General features: G+C 50.5%; 3 protein-coding genes across 3 annotated transcripts; 1 reads left to right on the forward strand and 2 right to left on the reverse strand.

Moving 5' to 3' along the window:
- Positions 1–772: 772 nt before the first annotated feature.
- Positions 773–1806, reverse strand: LOC136788510 (olfactory receptor 14C36-like). Its single transcript, XM_066987063.1, has one exon. It carries the CDS (start codon positions 1706–1708, stop codon positions 773–775), a length of 936 nt encoding a protein of 311 aa, XP_066843164.1. The 5' UTR covers positions 1709–1806.
- An 8631-nt stretch (positions 1807–10437) lies between these two features.
- Positions 10438–12354, forward strand: LOC136788511 (olfactory receptor 14A16-like). The gene is made up of 2 exons (XM_066987064.1): positions 10438–11901; positions 12226–12354. Exons 1-2 carry the CDS (start codon positions 10984–10986, stop codon positions 12352–12354), a joined length of 1047 nt encoding a protein of 348 aa, XP_066843165.1. The 5' UTR covers positions 10438–10983.
- Positions 12355–16271: 3917 nt separating this feature from the next.
- LOC136788512 (olfactory receptor 14A16-like) lies at positions 16272–17231 on the reverse strand. The gene has a single exon (XM_066987065.1). The coding sequence runs from the start codon at positions 17229–17231 to the stop codon at positions 16272–16274; it is 960 nt and encodes a 319-aa protein (XP_066843166.1).
- Positions 17232–19330: the final 2099 nt, after the last annotated feature.

The raw sequence follows: 19330 nt of genomic DNA on the forward strand, positions 1-19330 counted from the left end.
TGAGTTCTTCTCCCAGTCTGTACTCCTGTCTGGGATTGCCCCAGCCCGGTACACTTAGACTTGTTGAACATCATTAGCTTCACATGGGTGCATTTCTCAAGCTGTCCAGGTCCCTTTGGACAGCATCCCTTCCTTCTGCTCTATCAACTGCACCACTCAGCTTGGTATCATCTGCAAACTTGTTGAGGGTGCACGTAATCCCACTGTCTATGTCAATGATAAAAATATTAAACAGTACTGGTCCCAAGACAGGCCCCCGAGGGAAACCACTCATCACTGACCTCCATCTGGACATAAAGCCATTGAGAGCAATTTCATAGAGCAATGTCCTCCCCCTCAAGATAAAACAATTTCTTCAACCTCTTCCTGACCTCAGATTTGGAAGAAGAACCCAACGTCCAGGCACCAGCAGTGAGGAAATCCCCTTTTATTAATGAGATGTGACAGAGCTGTACCATAACACTAGACTCATACGCAAGCATCTCTGGATACGACAGAGTGGGTTCAGGCCTCTGCAGAAGTGGAGTGAATGCAGGTATTTCTGGACAAACAAGATCATCACAGACAAAAAGCTCAAAGACCAGAAGTTTCCTGAGACCAATTGGAACTCCCTTGTGAAGAGACATGGGAGTCACTGTCCATGGGAGTGTTCAAGGAAACGTTGGACCTGGTGCTTAGGGACAAGGTTTAGTGTGTGTCATTGGTAGTAGGGCAATGGTTGGACCAGATGATCTTGGAGGTCTTTTCCAACCTTAATGCTTCTATGGGCAGCTTATTGCCGCTGAAGGACTACTGCCTGAGTAAGCTTTGTCAGTGCATCTTTGAGCTCCTTGTTCCTCATGCTATAGATGAGGGGGTTCACTGCTGGAGGCACCACTGAGTACAGAACTGTCACCACCAGGTCAAGGGATGGGGAGGAGATGGAAGGGGGTTTCAGGTAGACAAACATGGCAGTGCAGGAAAAGATGGAGATAACAACCAAGTGAGGAAGGCATGTGGAAAAGGCTTTGTGCCGGCCCGGCTCAGAGGGCATCCTCAGCACTGATCTGATGATCTCCACGTAGGAGAAAAGAATGAAAACAAAACACCCTGAGGCTAAAGACAAGCTAATCACAACAAGCCCAGCTTCTCTGAGGTAAGCATCTGAGCAGGAAAGCTTGAGGATCTGGGGAATTTCACAGAAGAACTGGTCCAGGGCATTGCCTTGGCAGAGGGGGAGGGAAAAGGTATTGGAAGTGTGCAGGACAGCATTGAGAAAGCCACTGCCCCAGGCAGCTGCTGCCATGTTGACACAAGTCCTGCTGGTCATTATTGTCCTGTAGTGCAGGGGTTTGCAGATGGCAACATAGCGGTCATAGGCCATGATCGTGAGAAGACAATACTCTCCTCCAATCAAGAAGAAAAAGAAAAGGACCTGGGCGGCACATCCAGAGTAGGAGATGGCTGTGGTGTCCCAGAGGGAATTGGCCATGGCTTTGGGGACAGTGGTGGTAATAGTGCCCAGGTCGAGGAGGGCGAGGTTGAGGAGGAAGAAGTACATGGGGGTGTGGAGGCGGTGGTCGCAGGCTATGGCTGTGAGGATGAGGCCGTTGCCCAGGAGGGCAGCCAGGTAGATGCCCAGGAAGAGCCCGAAGTGCAGGAGCTGCAGCTCGCGCGTGTCTGCGAATGGCAGGAGGAGGAACTCGTTGGGGAAGCTGCTGTTGGACATTTGTTGCCTCAGGGCATGGTTGCCTGTCCAAGGAGGGAAATACAGTCAGGACAGGGTCTCTGAACAAAATCCACTCTGTTTCTCACAGACTCCTTGAACACTCACTTTCATTCTCCCCAGGTCGGATGGCGTACTTCCTGCTCCCAGGCTGGCACTCTGACCTGTGCTAGGTGAGTGCACTCTAAGAAAAACAATTCTCTGCTTGGGGGATCCTTCACAGGATGCTGAGTGCCAACATCTGATCCTCAGTTTACCCCCACCCTGTTGCCCCAAACAGCTGACATACCCAATGGCCCCAGCATAAGAGAAAGAGCAACACAGAGAGGTGGAGGGAAAAGGACAAGTGCTATGACCGAGAGACGGGAGGGACAGATGAGCAAGCAGAAAGGGGTCACCCTGCCCAGCCATGCCTGCTGCCTGCCAGGCAGCACCATGGCAGAGCAGCGGCTCTCAGCCCTTTGCCGGGCAGTGGGACAGGGCACATAACTGGAGAGGCAGACCTTCCTTCCTCTGGGGCTCTGGCTATCCAGGAGGCAGCTCCTGCCCAGGACCCCCCAGCCCAGAGGGCAGAGGCTCTGCTGGGTGGGAGAGGAGAGCTGAGGGGGGTTGCTCAGGGACACCACCTGCACTGCAAGGGATGGCAGGAGGTGCCTGTCTATCCTCTGCAGCAGGGTTTCCCTTTGCAGTTCCCTTTCTTCCTGACCATTTCTGCTGTCTGCAGGAGTCTTTTCCAGGAGCTGCTTCTCTGTCCCCACGTCTGTGCCCTGCCAGTGCTCACACACCGCGTCCCATCTGGTATGCTCAGCTCTGCCCTGCACCCTCTCAGTGTGTGCAGGTGCTGAAGAGCAGGTCACACAAGCCCTGATGAAACTTGGAAGGTGATGCTGCTGCTGCCTTCTGAAGGCTTGTGGTGCTGAAGGCAATTTCTGAGGTTCTTCTTAAAATTTGGGGTGACAGAAACTCAAAATCTTCTCTAGTCTGTACAGCTCTGTTTCCATTCCTATCCTGATGAACCAAAGAAAGCAGAAAGCAGAGCTTCAGGAAAGCCCAGACCGCAGCAAGCAGCTTTAGCCTCGACCTTCCTTCTGAAGAGTCCCATCTGACAAGGTCTGGGGGGGGTTGTGGAGCTGTGAGCAGCCTGACCCAGGCAGCAGCCTCTGGGCACCAGCAGGACCCTGCTCTGCCCTGACTGGGGGGCTCCTTCCACTGACAGTTTCTTGCTGCATTGCCCTGGGCAGCTCCCTGGGCAGGCTGAGTGCTGAGCCTGGCAGGCGGCAGAGGCCCTGCCCCGGCACACAGCCCCTGGGGCACAGCAGGGACCCTGCTCTGCACCACAGCCCTGGGCACCCCTGCCCGCACCCCAGCTGCACAGCCTGTACCCAGCCCCTCCAGGAGGAACCATTGTGTCCTCTCCCTCTGACAGCTGTGGCACATAATCCCTGCTCTGGACCTTGTTCTCCTCTTATCCAAAGAAGCTCTGTGAGTCCTCCTGAAAGATGCCATAGGCTGTGGGATTTGCCAGCAAATCTGGAGATGGCACCAGGAACAACAGCTGTGCTGCCCTGCAGCCAGAGACTTACCCTGTTCAGGGCTGGGAAGATTTCTCCAACACTGAGCTCTCAGCAGCCACCCTCCACACTGCCTTTAACATCTCCCTCCCTTCTCTCAGCCGCCCTTGTCCCCTGCAGGCAGTGCCCCCAGCCCTGCTGCGCTGTGCAGAGGAGCTGCTCCTGGGCAGAGCTGTGTCTCTGCAGCGCTGCCCGCTTGCCAGGAGCTCCCATTGGTCCCAGGAGCCCGGCCCAGCTCAGCAGCACAGGGAGCTCTTGACAAGTCCTTCGGCCTCCAGGGGAACCGACTTTGAATCAGACTGATGCGATCACTGTTCTTCCTTCTGTCAGCTAGAGACAGACGCCTGTTTCCAGTGCTATCTTTTCTCCTATATCACAGTAGGAGTTCCTTATGGGAATCATCTTTTCCTGTCCTTTTATCAGTTAGGACCCCCACAAATTGACACAGGTGTATTCCATTTCTTTCAAGCACTTGTTAATATTCAGGAGAAGGAATTTTTTCACAGCAAATGAAATCCCTCTGTCTACACAGACTACACAACCAATTGTTGGCCAGAAGGCTCATAGAAATATAGAAGTTATGGGGTTGGAAGGGACCTTAAGGTCTAATTCCAGTCACTGTGAAAGGGGCAGAGTCACCTCCCGCTAGACCAGTTCGCTCAAGGTCCCATCCAACCTTACCTTGGACACTACCAGGGATGAGGCAACCACCACTTCTCTGGGCAACCTGTTCCAGGGCCTCACCACCCGCTGCATGAAGAATTTTTTCCTTAGATCTGATCTAAATCTACTCTCTTCTAGCTTAAAAGCACTGCCCCTTGTCCTATCACTACACTCCCTGATACAGTCTCTCCACATCTTTCTCCTATGTCTCTCCTCCTCTTCTGTTAAGAATGGGGAGGGAGAGAGCTTCTGGGTGGTGCTTGGCTACCTCCTGGGGATAAAGCACAACACAGCCAGGGACACAAACCTGATCAACAAGTGATAAAGGAGGCAGTGAGGGAGCCAGACCTGGTCAGTCACACTGCCTGGTGAGAGCATGAGAGAGAGACAAAATGTTTCTTCCAGCAAGGTTATCTGACCAGGAACCTTGTCGGTTGGGAGACCAAGGGAAAGGGGGAATACTGGTAATAGGGGATGTCCTATGAGGAGAGGTTGAGGACACTTTGGGTTGTCTTGTCTGGAGAAAAGAAGGCTGAGGGGCGACCTCATTGCTCTCAGCAACTTCCTCAGGAGGGCAAGTGGAAAGGGAGGTGATGATCTTTTCTCCCTGGTAACTGATCACAGAACATGTGGGAATGGAACATAGCTGCGTCAGGGGATATTCAGAGTGGACAGCAGGACATATTTTCTGTACTGTGAGGGTGGTCAAACACTGGAACAGGCTTCCTTGAGACCCGGTTTTTGTTCCAGGCCTGTCAACGTTCAAGAAGCATTTGGACATTGCCCTCATTAATATGCTGTAACTTTTGTTTAGCCCTGAAGAGGTCAGGCAGTTGGACTAGACAATCGTTGAAGGTCCCTTCTAACTCTTCTGCTCTGTTCTGCTCTGTTCTGCTCTGTTCTGCTCTCTTCTCTTCTCTTCTCTTCTCTTCTCTTCTCTTCTCTTCTCTTCTCTTCTCTTCTCTTCTCTTCTCTTCTCTTCTCTTCTCTTCTCTTCTCTTCTCTTCTCTTCTCTTCTCTTCTCTTCTCTTCTCTTCTCTTCTTTCTCTTCTCTCTCTTTTCTCTTCTCTTCTCTTCCTACACACATGGGCAGTTCCCATTTATGTACTGGAAGGCTACAATAATTTCTCATGGAGTCTTGTCTTCTTGATACCTAGCAATCCCAATTCTCTCAGCCAGTCTTCACAGGAGGTGTATTTGGTGTGCATGGCATGCTTTTGGTAGTGGGGTGGTGGGCCCTGGTTGTTGTTTCAGGCCTGTCAGTGTTCAAGAAGCATTTGGACATTGTCCTCATTAATATGCTGTAACTTTTCTTTAGTCCTGAAGAGATCAGGTAGCTGGAATAGATGATCTTTGAACATCTCTTCCAACTGAGCTATTCTGTTCTAGTCTAGCCTTGTCTAGTCTAGTCACTACACATGTGGGTAGGCCCCATTTACGTATTGGAAGGCCACAATAATGTCTCCTGGAGTCTTCTTTTCTTCAGGCTAATCCCAACTCTCTCAGCCGCTCTTCACAGGACATGTATTTGGTGTGCATGGCATGCTTTTGGTAGTCAGGTGGTAGGCTGCAGGGGGTGCTGGATGGTGAGGAACATCAATTTGAACACTTTGGGTTAGCTCTTCTGGCTGTGTCCCATCACAATGTCCTGCACACCTCCAACATACATGGCGTTGGGGGCAGTATGAGAAACATAAACATTTCATGCTGTGCAGACACACTCCATGACTGTTTATAAACCCTCTCAAAGCCAGTTTCCCCTGCACTAAAACACTTCTGCCCTGGAGAACCCCTGTGCAACAGCTGTCTTGAAGAGAGTTTGTTCTGTTTTCATCTTTCCTTTAACATGTGACCAAGTCTTGGAAGACAGAAGATGCTCCAAAAGACTTTGTCTGGAAGGCAAAGTTGAGGCTGAGCTGAGAAATAAGTAAAAAATATTCATTTATTGAGTTATTTAAACAACACTGAAAAAAATGCATTTTTCTTTTATAGATGGTGTGGGGAATGTTAGGAAATATGGCATTTGCCTTTGCAAGTAATGCTTCTTGGAGCTAGGAGGGACATTCTGCTACTCACCAGGGCTGATCCAAGATGACCAAGAGTGGCCGTGCAAGGACATCAGCCAGCTCCCTCTGCTGTCTTGGGTAAATCCCATCAGGTCCAATAGACCTGTGTATCCCATTTGGTCAAGTGTGCCCTGACCTGACCCACTCCCACCAAGTGTACATCTTCCTTGCCCCAGACTTTACCCCCGTTCTCTGTGACCTGGGATTCCCAAAGGCCAGACTTGCCAGTACTGACTGAGGTGAAGAAGGAAGTCAGCACTTCAGCCTTTTCCCTGTCCTGTGTCAACAGATCTTGGTCCTCATTCAGCAGTGAGTCCATATTCCCGAACCTTCCTTTTGCCACCTATGTACTTCTAGAAGCCCTTCTTACTGCCTTAGACATCCTTGGCCAAATTCCATTAGAGTCGGGCTTTGGCTCTCTGATATTCCTCCTTACATGCTCAGACAAGGCCTCTGTAATCCTCCCAGGTTATCTGTTCTTGTTTCGACCATCTCTATGCTTCTTTTCTGTGTTGGAGTTTGGCCAGAATCTTCCAGTTCATCCATGCAGGTCTCTTGCCATTTTTGCCTGACTTTGTCTTTCTTGGGATGGACTGCTCTTGATGTTGGAGGAGGTGACCCTGGAATATTAACAAGCTTTCTGAGACTGCTCTTCTCTCCAGGGCCTTATCCCACAGTGTTCTTCCAAGCAGATTGTTGAATAGGCCAAAGACTGCTCTCCTGAAGACCAGAGTTGTGAGCTTGCTTTTTCTGAGCCACGCGGTCCTCCCACAGGATCAACTCCACCATCTCCTGGTCACTGCAGGGAACATTGTTGACTCTTCCTGAACTTACCATGAACCACAACCCCCAGATCCCTTTCTGCAGGGTTATGCTCCATCCACATGTCCTCCAGTCTATACGTACATCCAGAAATACACTGTTTCAGGTGCAGAATCTGGCATTAGTTCTTGTTAATTTTTATATGGTAGGCAACTGACCAGCGTTCAAATCTATCAAGATGCCTCTGTAAGGCCCCTATACCGTCAAAAGAATTGATGGAGCTTCCTAATTTAGTAGATGTAGGGCACTCCACTCATGTGCCTATGCTCTCAAACACTTATATTTTTCTCTCCTCCATTCTTTACTTATCCCTTGATGTATCTGTCAAGGAACAGACCAACCATTTTCAGAGTGTGCCTCTCAGCAGTACCTTGAGACTCTTGGAGAGCTGCATAACCTCCACCAATGGCCCTCAGGGGCTGCAGAGATAGACTGAAAGCAAACCTATTTCTTCCCAGGGTGATTTCTTCCCTGGCCTGGCAGATGAGGGCAGAAGAATTTTCTTCCCACTGTCCATCCCAGTTCTGTTTCTCACTGTCATTGCAGAGAGCATTAAGTTTTAGGCATGGTCTGAGGTGTAACATTTCAAAGATGTACCAACGCCCTCAGCCAGGAGTTGGACCAGGACAAGCTGGAGCCTGTGATTTCTGTCATCCATGGAGTCACTGCCAAGGCATGGTGGGACAGGACATGCAGTTATGGGACACTTCAGTGGATGGATACAGACTTCAGGACAGACAGGCTGGAATGATCCAGAGTTGGATTTCCTCACTGAAGCTGCTTGGATATATGGAGCTCCTCTATGTGACCTGTGAAACGTTCCGTGAGCCCTTGTGGGTGCCAATCAGAGAGGGGGTCACTAAGGGTGCAATCATAATGGGAAAAAAAAGACCCTGCAGCCAGGGTGAGGAAGTAGACATAGTCATTGTTAAGCACCCCAAAGAAGTCTCTGGATGTATGAGTCTGGGTCTCCCTGAGGGCTTTTTAACATCCCTGCCATTTTCCAGAAGGGGAACAGAGCTGAGTGCAAACAGTCCAGGTAGTTTCTAGAGCGTCTTGGGACAGCATCTTGGTCCAGCTGTCAGATGGGCCAACAGAGGTAATACAAACCTGGATCTGATACCTGCATGCCAGAAAGAGCTGGTCAGGGATGTGAAGATCCGTGTCAGCCCTGACTGTCATGACCCTGAAATTGTGGGGTCCCAGATCCCAAGGAGTGTGAGGAAGGAAATAAAAGACTTTGAGTGGGGATCCCAGGTGAGCAGCCCACAAGTGCAGAACAGTGGTTGGACACCTCACGAGTTCTGTGCAGGGCTGAGGAGGCAACGAGGCCCTGGGGCTGGTGTCCTCTCGTGGTCTTTGGTGGAAGAGATGGCAGCCCTAGATAGCTGAGAGGACAAGGACCTCAGTTCTGTTGGTGGAGATCTCAGCCACACCAGAGCCCTCAGCTATTCCCACCACAAGCTGTCCAATGCTTTTGCATGTCTGTGCTTGTTTCTCTGCAGGTAACTCCTATGTCACTTCAGAATAAGTGATAATACACCTTTTAGAAAGTACAGTCCCTAAATTACCTCTTCTCCATTAATTTTCTCCCACTTTTGGGGAGGAGAGAGAGATGTTATAGGGGAGGTTTATATGATTTAGCCCACTGCCACCGGACAGCTCCCAGGTTAGTGACAAGGTGCAAAGGAAGGAAACATTTTTAGGCAGTATACACTGACAAAATGCAAATACCTATATAACCAATCTCTAAAGTCCTAATGACTGCTAACTTGGACAACCTCTGTCACTTCAAATGTCAAATGGAATTTGCATTTGAACAACTCACTGCTCTTCTCAATCTCCTGTAATTACCATAATTAACTCAGAATGATATTCATCAATTGAGTCCTTGTGATCTCTTGCCTCAGCTTGGGAAAACGTGATTCCTGCCAGTCACCGTCTGGGTGTCCTGCCTAAAACTGAAAGAGGACAAGGTGATTTTTTGATGCAACTTCTCCTGACAGGAGAAATGACACTGCTGGAAGTAAGTGTAGCTCCCCAGGTGTGGGAAGAAACATAAGGGATTGCTTCAGTGAGTTTCAAAGCCGATTCCCCTGGAGGCCTGGGGACTTGTCAAGAGCTCCTTGTGCTGCTGAGCTGGGCCAGGCTCCTGGGCCCAATGGATAAGCAAGCGGGCAATCCTGGCAAGCGGGCAGCGCTGCAGAGAGACAGCTCTGCCCAGGAGCAGCTCCTCTGCACAGCGCAGCAGGGCTGGGGGCACTGCGTGCAGGGGACAAGGGCGGCTGGGAGAAGGGAGGGAGATGTTAAAGGCAGTGTGGAGGGGGGCTGCTGAGAGCTCGGTGTTGGAGAAATCTTCCCAGCCCTGAACAGGGTAAGTGTCTGTGTAAGGGTAAGGCAGATGCAGTATCCTACAGGTTCTTTTACAGCTGCCACTTCCCATGGCTTGTAGGACATGTCACAGTGTCTGTCCTGGCTTCTCTAGTGTAGAGGATGGGGATGATTCCTGGGTCAATGATTATCTGCCTGATTAACTGTCAGAGGGACAGGACATGAGGGTTTCTTCTCACAGGGCCAGCTGCAGGCTGTGCAGCCGGGGTGCAGGCAGGGGTGCCCAGGGCTGTGGTGCAGAACAGGGTCCCTGCTGTGCCTCAGGGACTCTGTGCAGGGGCAGGGCCTCTGTTGCATGCCAGGATCAGCACTCAGCCTGCACAGGGAGCTGCCCAGGGCATTGCAGGGAGAAGCTGTGGGTGGAAGGAGCCCCCTCAGCAGGGCAGGGCAGGTCTTGCTGGTGCCCAGAGGCTTCTGCCTAGGGCAGGCTGCTCACAGGTCCATGGCACCCCCAGACCATGTCAGAGGGGACTCTTCAAAAGGAAGGTCAAGGCTTTCCTGAAGTTGTGCTTTCACCTTTCTTTGGTTTATCAGGATTGGAATGGAAATAGATCTGTACAGAGTAGAGAAGGTTTTATGTCACCCCGAATTTTATGAGGAACCTCAGAAAGTGCCTTCTGCACCCACAAGCCTTTAGAAGGCAGCAGCATCACCTTCCCAGTTTTGTCATGGCATATGTGACCTGCTCTTAAGCACTTGCACACACTGTAAGGGTGCAGGACAAATCTGAGCACATAGCAGATGGGATGGGTTCTGGGAGCACTGGCAGGGCACAGACGTGGGGACAGAGAAGCAGCTCCTGGCAGGGATGGCTGCATGCAGCAGAGATCAGCATGGAGGGAGGGAACTGCAAAGGGAAAGCCTGCTGCAGAGGATAGACTGGCACCCTGCCTGTCTCCTAGCCTCTGCCCTCTGGGCTGGGGGTTCCTGGGCAGGAGCTGCCTCCTGGGTAGCCAGAGCCCCAGAAGAAGGCAGATCTTCCTTTCCTGTTATGTGCCTTGTCCTACTGCCCAGCAAAGGGCTGACAGCCGCTGCTCTGCCATGGTGCTGCCTGGCAGGCAGCAGGCACGGCTGGGCAGGGTGACCCCTTTCTGCTTGCTCATCTGTCCCTCCCGTCTCTTGGTCATCCTGCTTGTCCTTTTCCCTCCACCTGTTTCAGTCTTTCTCTTATGCTGGGGCTCTTGGGTATGTCAGCTCCTTGGAGTGATGGGGAGGAATTCAGCTGAGGATCAGGCACTGGTGCTCAGCATCCTGCAGAGGAGGTGTCTGCAGGGGAACAAGGTGCCAAAGGGCCTTTCTAACCTGTGGAGCTCCCGGCAGGGCAGTCAGCAGTTTCAGCTGCAGAGTCAGGCACTAACCTTGTGGCTTCTACCCCAGCCATGTGGCCATGGGGCTGTGGTGTCCCAGCACTCCTGGGTGCAGATACTGACAAGCTCTTCAGTGTTCAGAGGGGTTTTACCTGAGAGATCCTGAAAATCGGACCTGGCCCCTGCATCCCCCTCTGCTCCCAGATACCACAGAATTAGAGCATGACCTACTCCTCGGGAGTCTATGGGCAGAGGTCCTGCCCCTCATGGCGTACTCAGACAGCAGAAAGCAGAGCTCCCAGCAGAGAACTGCAGCAAGGTCCTGCTAAATAGGACAGAGGATAGGCGTGTTGTGGGGGAGAGTCTATGAGAAACAGCTTTGGTTTTGCGCAGAGAAATCCGTTCTAACTCTTCACCGTCTTTTTCTCTTGGGACAGTTGTCAGGGCCCAGAGAGAAAATGTCCAACAGCAGCTTCCCCACAGAATTCCTCCTCCAGTCATTCGCAGACACACGCAAGCTGCAGCTCCTGCACTTCGGGCTCTTCCTGGGCATCTACCTGGCTGCCCTCCTGGGCAACGGCCTCATCCTCATAGCCGTAGCCTGCGACCACCGCCTCCACACCCCCATGTACTTCTTCCTCCTCAACCTCGCCCTCCTCGACCTGGGCTCCATCTCCACCATTCTCCCCAAGCCCATGGTCAACTCTCTGTGGGACACCAGGACCATCTCCTACTTGGGATGTGCTGCACAAGTCTTTCTGCTAGTTTTTTTACTTGGAGGCGAGTATTTACTTCTCATTGTCATGGCCTATGACCGCTATGTTGCCATCTGCAAACCCCTGCACTACGGGACCCTCATAGGTGGTAGAAGTTGTGTCAAAATGGCAGCATCTGCCTGGGGCAGTGGCTTTCTCAATGCCGTGGTACACACTGCCAATACCTTTTCCCTCCCCCTCTGCCAAGGCAATGCCCTGGACCAGTTCTTCTGTGAAATTCCCCAGATCCTCAAGCTCTGCTGCTCTGATGCCTATCTCAGGGAATTTGGCCTTGTTGGGTTTTCAGCGTGTTTACTCTTTGCATGTTTTGTTTTCCTTGTGCTGTCCTACGTGCAGATCTTCAGGACTGTGCTGAGGATCCCCTCGGAGCAGGGCCGCCACAAAGCTTTTTCCACATGCCTCCCTCACCTGGCCGTTGTCTCCCTGTTTATCAGCACTATCATGTTTGCCTACTTGAAGCCCCCTTCCACCTCTTCCCCATCCCTGAACGTGGTGGTGACAGTTTTGTACTCGGTGGTGCCTCCAGCTGTGAACCCCCTCATCTACAGCATGAGGAACCAGGAGATCAAAGGGGCACTGAAGGAACTGATCCTACTGGTGGTAATTAAGAAAGAATAAGCTGTCTGTCTTTCTTCACAAGAAATCTCCAATTGATCACAGACAAATGTTGTGCTTTGGAGTATTCTGTCATTGGTAACCATGGTTGTACACAAGTGCTTGCATTCATTCTACTTCTGCAGGGACACGAACACAGTCAGACTCACTCAGAGTCCTTCTGTAACTGTGCCTATTGTCACATGACAGGTGGCCTTCTGTGTTTCTTCTATTCATTTAAAAAGGATTTTTTTTTTCAGTGCAGAGCCCTGGCATCAAAGCAGAGCATTTTCCCTATGCCTCCAGCACCTCATTTTTTCCTCCCTGAAGGTCCTCTCCATCTGGTTCCCATCATCAGATTGGGTGCTGGCAGTTCTGTACTCGGTGGTGTCTCTGACATTGAACTCCCTCATCTGCAGTATGAGGAACTACGAGTTCCGGGAAGCACCAAGAAATTGACCACAAGGAACCTTGTACCATCAACAAGAACTTTCTTCCTCTTCTATGCACAGATCTCAGAGTTTGTCTTTTCCTGTAGATAATCGTACTAACGTGTTATTCTTTAGGTTTACACCACTTCTCTTGAGGCTTCATCCAATCATCTCTGAACCTGTCACAAATGCTTTGAATGCTGTACAAGACCTGACCTCCCTACTAGCATCTCTGGAAAAAAACAGTATCCTGAATGCACTGCCAGTGTCTCCTGGGGCAGTGAAGAAATGAGGCAAGGGAGGCAGGAGACCATTGTCTGAGTCAGGAGGTCATAATCAAACTAAAGCACAGAAAGGAAAAGCAATGGCAGTGGAGGTAGGGACAAACAAATTGGAAAGTTTATAGGGATATGGCCCAGGAGTTTAGGGATGGGATCAGGAAAGCCAAGGCACAGCTGGAGGGAAACTTGGCTAGGGATGCAAAGAATAACAAGAAGGGTTTCTGCAGATACATAAGGCAGCAAAGAAATTGTATCCTCCATAAAAAGCGTCACAGGGGACCTGACTAAAACTGACATGGAAAAGGCTGAGGTACTCAACACCATTTTGGACTTTCTCACCAGCCCATTCCACACCTCCCAAGTCACAAAATGTCAAGGGAGGGACGGGGGAGATGAAGTCCACTCACTGCAGAGAGAGAACAGGTTTGAAACTACCTGAGGAACCTGAGGGTGCAAACTCCATGAGACACAATCAGGTGCATGCCAGGGTTCTGAGGGAACGGGCAGATGAAGTTCCTAAGCCACTATCCATCATTTTGGAAAAGTTGTTAGGGTCAGGTGCTGTCCCCAGAAGTCTGAAAATATAACACCTATTTTTTAAATGGCTAAAAATGACAACCCAGGGACCTACAGACTGGTCAGCCTCACCTCTGTGCCTGGGAAGATGTTGGAGCAGAACCTCCTGGAAAGCATGCTAAGGTTCATGGAAGACAGGGAGGGGATCTGAGATAGCCAAAAGTGCAGTTGATACAGAAAAGGGAAGGGACGCCATGCAGAGGAACCTAGACAGCCTTGAGGAGTGGGCTCATGTGAACCTCCTGCAGTTCAACAAGGCCAAGCACAAGGTCCTGCTCCTGGGTCAGGACATTCCCCAGCATCAATGCAGATTGGGTGATGACTGGTTTGAGAGCAGACCTGCAGAGAAGCACTTGGGGATATTAGTAGACGGAAACCTGGATATGAGCTGGCAATGTTCACTTGCAGCCCAGAAAGCCAATCGTATCCTGGACGGCATCATAATACCATAGGTGGCAGGTCTAGGGAAGTGATTCTCCTCCTCTTCTCCACGTGTGAGACCCCACCTGCATCCTGCTTTAGGGCCCTAGTGTAAGAAAGAAGTAGACTTATGATAGAAGGTCGCAAAAATTATCACAGGACTGGAATAACCTGTCCTATCAAGAAAGCTTATGAGAGCTGGAGTTCTTCAGAGTAGAGAAGAAAGGCCTCTGAGGAGACCTTACTGAGGCCTTCCAATACATAAAGGGAATGGAATGTTGTGGATAGATGCTTTAACAGGATGTATAGTGACAGGACAAGAGGTAACATTTTCAAACTACCAGAGGGTAGATTTTGATCTCCTATAAGGTAGACATTCTTTACTGTGATGGTAGATGGATACAGGACAAGGTTGCCTGCAGAAGTTGAGGATGCCCCCTCCCTTAAAGCATTGAAGCTCAACTTGGATGGGGCTCTGAGCAACTTCCACTACTGGAAGAGAAGGTACCCCTTCCCATGTCAGGGGAAGATGGAATTAGATGCTCATAGAATGATTGAATCATAGAATGGTTTGGCTTGGAAGGCACCTTAAATATCATCCAGTTCCAACTCCCCTGCCATTAAAAGGGACACCTCTTACCAGACCAGATTGCTCAAAACCCCACACAACCTAGCCTTGAACACCTCCTGGAATGGGGCATCCACAGCTTCTCTACACAACATGTTCCAGTGTCCCAGCATCCTCAGAGTAAATAATTTCTTCCTTATACTTAATCTAACCATACTCTCTTTTAGGTTAAAGCCATTACTCCTTGTCCTGTTACTACACTCCCTGACAAAGAGTCTCTCCCCAGCTTTTCTGTAGTCCCCCTTTAGGTACTGAAAGGCTGATAGAAGGTCTCCCCAGAGCCTTCCCTTCTGCAAGCTGAACAACCACAACTCTCTCAGCCTGTCTTCATAGGAGAGGTCCTTGAGCCCTGTGATCATCTTTGTGGCCCTCCTCTGGACTCATTCTAATATTCCCACTTCCTTCTTTTGCTGGGGGCCCCAGAGCTGAACAAAGCACTCTGGGTGGGGTCTCATGAAAACAGAGTAGAGGGGGAGAATCTCCTCCCCTGCCCTGCTGGCCATGCTTCTTTTGATGTAGCCCAGGATATGGTTGGCTTTCTGGACTGCAAGCACACACTGCCGGCTCATGATGAGATTTGCATCCACCAGCACCTCCACCTTCTTCTCCTCAGGCCTGCTTTCAATCCATTCTCTGCCCAGCCTGTATTTGTCCTTGGGATTGCCCCACACCACATGTGGGACCATGAACTTTTCCTGGTTGAACTCCATGAGGTTTGCACAGGCCCATGTCTCAAGCCTGTCAAGGTACTTCTGGATGGCTTCCCTTCTCCCCCCGTCGTGTCAACTGCACCGCACTGCTTGGTGTCATCGGCAAACCTGACGAGGGCGCACTCGATCCCACTGTCCATGTAACCAACAAAGATGGTAAACAGTGCTGGTCCCAATACTTACCCCTGAGGAATACCACTCTTTACTGATCTCCAGTTTGTTGTTGATACAGTGACTGCAACTGTTTGAGTATGATCATCCAGCCAATTCCTTACCCGGTGAGTGGTCCGCCCATCAAATCCATGTCTCTCCAATTTAGAGATGAGAATATCATGGGGGCCATTGTCAAATGCATTGTACAAGTTCAGGTAGATGATGTCAGTTGCTCTTCCCCTATCTACCAATGCTGTAACCTTATTGTAGAAGACCACCAGATTTGTCAGGCATGATATGCCCTTAGTGAAGACATGTTGGCTGTCACCAATCACCTTCTCATTTTCTCTGTGTATGATCTTTCCTGGAGTGCTGCAAAGGATGGCTATAAGCTCTTCAGAAGGGACAGGCAACAACAGAGGGGCAGTGGTGTGGCTCTTCATATTAGAGAGTGTTTCGATGTTGTAGAGCTCAGGGCTGGGCTCAGAGACTTTCTTCTCCGAGACTGCAGAGTCACAGGTTCACTGCGAATACCTGGCTTTAGTTCTTTCCCTGTGGCTGAGCCCACAGTGAGAGGTCACTCACTTTCAGAGGGGCTGCGGTCATTGCCCAAGCCAGGCTCTCCTATCCCTGGAAGTACCCTGGGCTCTGCAGGTAGCTCCAGATTCCCCTCCTGAAGGACATCATCTACGGGTCACATGTGGGAACAGCCCTGGCTATGTAATGCAGTGACCATTCTCTGTCTTTGCAGTCAGCAGACACCCATGGGTGAGTCTTAAATCTAGCCCTTGGTCTCTGACAGGTCACAGTGCAACAATGAGCCATTCCCTTCTGAACCAAAACAGGGACAGACACTTGTGGGGAGCAGTTCTTTGGGCCTATTCTTGGCACTGGCTTGGGTAGGAAATTCCAGCCTTCAGGCAGTGCACACAAGTTGTCCTGTTTATTACAAAAGTGTTGCGAGAGTCTTCACTGACTTACAGCTACTTGTACGTGTATAAAGCATTTGTATGAGACGGAGCAGTTTCACTCATTCAGTGCAGTAGGAGGAATCCAAAGATTTATGTGGGAATGCAAGAAGCAAAAGCAGTCAAAATGACAATAAGGAAAAAACAATTTTATTAATACTGACAAAAACAAAGAAGCAAAAAATGTGTTGGAATCGGATGCACAATTTTCACTTCTGGAGAGTGAAAAAGACTTTACGAGTACTGAAAAACATCCCCCAAAGCAGTTTACTAACAGCATCCTTGAGCTCCTTGTTCCTCATGCTGTAGATGAGGGGGTTCACTGCTGGAGGCACCACTGAGTAGAGAACTGCCAGCAAAAGGTCAAGGGATGAGGAGGACATGGAGAGGGGCTTCAGATAGGCAAACATGATATTGCTGATGAACAGGGAGACAACGGCCAGGTGAGGGAGGCATGTGGAAAAGGCTTTGTTTTGTCCCTGCTGTGAGGGCATCCTCAGCACTGCCCTGAAGATCTGCACATAGGACAGCAACAGAAAAGCAAAACATACAGTACCTGAACAAAAGCAGAAGATGAGGAATGCAACTTCTCTGAGGTAGGCATCAGAGCAGGAGAGCTTGAGGATCTGGGGAATTTCACAGAAGAACTGGTCCAGGGCATTGCCTTGGCAGAGGGGGAAGGAAAAAGTATTGGCAGTGTGCAGCACAGCATAGAGAAAAGTACTGCCCCAGACAGCTGCTGCCATGTTGACACAAGTTCTGCTGTCCATTATTGTCCTGTAGTGCAGGGGTTTGCAGATGGCAACGTAGCGGTCATAGGCCATGATGGTGAGAAGGTAAAACTCTGCTGTGACAAACGTGACAAACATAAAGACCTGAGTAACACAGCCAATGAAGGAAATGGCCCTGGTGTCCCACAGGGAATTGGCCATGGCTTTGGGGACAGTGGTGGAGATGGAACCCAGGTCGAGAAGGGCGAGGTTGAGGAGGAAGAAGTACATGGGGGTGTGGAGGCGGTGGTTGCAGGCTACGGCTGTGAGGATGAGGCCGTTGCCCAGAAGGGCAGCCAGGTAGATGCCCAGGAAGAGCCCGAAGTGCAGGAGCTGCAGTTCACGTGTATCTGTGAATGGCAGGAGGAGGAACTCTTTGGGGAAGGTGCTGTTGCACATTTGCAGCCTCTTCACATATTTGACTCTCCATGGAGGAAAAGACAGATATATGTTAGAGAGATTTCTCTGAGAAAAACCCACTCCTTGTCTCAGAGGAATCACAGGAAATCACCGTTCCCTGAGTTGAATGAGTCAGCTCATTCTCCAGCTCACTCAACTGAATGACAGCGTGCCTGACTCAAAATGGACCTTGGGAATCTTGTTCCCATGAAGACACCCTTGAAGGGATATGGGGATGAAAGCAGTCTCTGTCAGAACAGAAGATTACACCCACCTGCATACCAGACAGAGTAGGAGAACCTCTCTTGTGGAGTCCATTCTGAGATACCCTGGGAGTGCTCTGGAGCTGTGAGCAGCCTGCCCCAGGCAGCAGCCTCTGGGCATCAGCAAGACCCTGCCCTGCCCTGCCCTGATTGGGGGGGGGGGCTCGTTCCACCCACAGCTTCTCCCCGCAGTGCCCTGGGAAGCTCCCCGGGCAGGCTGAGTGCTGAGCCTGGCAGGCAGCAGAGGCCCTGCCCCTGCACAGAGTCCCTGAGGCACAGCAGGGACCCTGTTCTGCACCACAGCCCTGGGCACCCCTGCCTGCACCCCAGCTGCACAGCCTGCAGCTGGCCCTGTGAGAAGAAACCCTCATGTCCTGTCCCTCTGACAGTTAATCAGGCAGATAATCATAATCCCAATTTTTGAATGTCCCAGCACCCATTGCTTTCAGTGTAGTCTTCAACAGTCCATTGTATCGTTCAACTTTTCCAGAGGCTGGTGCATGATAGGGGATGTGATACACCCACTCAATACCATGTTCTTTGGCCCAAGTGTCTATAAGGTTGTTTCGGAAATGAGTCCCGTTGTCCGACTCAATTCTCTCTGGGGTGCCATGTCGCCATAGGACTTGCTTTTCAAGGCCCAGGATAGTGTTCCGGGTGGTGGCATGGGGCACCGGATATGTTTCCAGCCATCCGGTGGTTGCTTCCACCATTGTAAGTACGTGGCGCTTGCCGTTGCGGGTTTGAGGGAGTGTGATGTAATCAATCTGCCAGGCCTCTCCATATTTATATTTCAGCCATCGTCCTCCATACCAAAGAGGTTTTGACCGTTTGGCTTGCTTGATTGCAGCACATGTTTCACAATCATGAATAACCTGTGCTATAGTGTCCATGGTCAGGTCCACCCCTCGATCACGAGCCCATCTGTATGTTGCATCTCTACCTTGATGGCCTGAGGTGTCATGGGCCCATTGGGTTATAAATAATTCACCTTTATGTTGCCAGTCCAGGTCCACCTGAGCCACTTCAGTCTTAGCAGCCTGATCCACCTGCTGGTTGTTTTGATGTTCTTCAGTAGCCTGATTCTTGGGCACATGAGCATCTACATGGCGTACCTTTACAACCAGGTTCTCTACCCGGGCAGCAATATCTTGCCACAATGCCGCAGCCCAGATGGGCTTGCCCCTGTGCTGCCAGTTGTTCTGCTTCCATTGTTGTAACCACCCCCACAGGGCATTTGCTACCATCCATGAATCAGTATAGAGATAGAGAACTGGCCACTTTTCTTGTTCAGCAATATCTAAAGCCAGCTGAATGGCTTTCACTTCTGCAAACTGACTTGATTCACCTTCTCTCTCAGCAGCTTCTGCAACTCGTCGTGTAGGACTCCATACAGCAGCTTTCCATCTCTGATGCTTTCCCACAATACGACAGGACCAATAAGTGAACAGGGCATATTTCTTCTCATTTTCCGGTAGCTTGTTGTACAGTGGGGCTTCTTCAGCACGAACCACCTCCTCCTCTGATGATATCCCAAAGTATTTGCCTTCTGGCCAGTCCATAATCACCTCCAAGATTCCTGGGCGACTGGGGTTTCCTATTCGAGCCCGCTGAGTAATCAGTGCAACCCACTTGCTCCATGTAGCATCAGTTGCATGATGTGTAGAGGGGACCCTTCCTTTGAACATCCAGCCTAGTACCGGCAGTCGGGGTGCCAGGAGGAGCTACGCTTCAGCACCGACCACTTCCGAAGCAGATCGAACTCCTTCATATGCTGCCAATATCTCCTTTTCAGTTGGAGTATAGCGGGCCTCAGATCCTCTGTATCCCCGACTC

This window comes from Anser cygnoides, chromosome 38 (assembly GCF_040182565.1).
Source record: "Anser cygnoides isolate HZ-2024a breed goose chromosome 38, Taihu_goose_T2T_genome, whole genome shotgun sequence".
Taxonomy (NCBI): domain Eukaryota; kingdom Metazoa; phylum Chordata; class Aves; order Anseriformes; family Anatidae; genus Anser; species Anser cygnoides.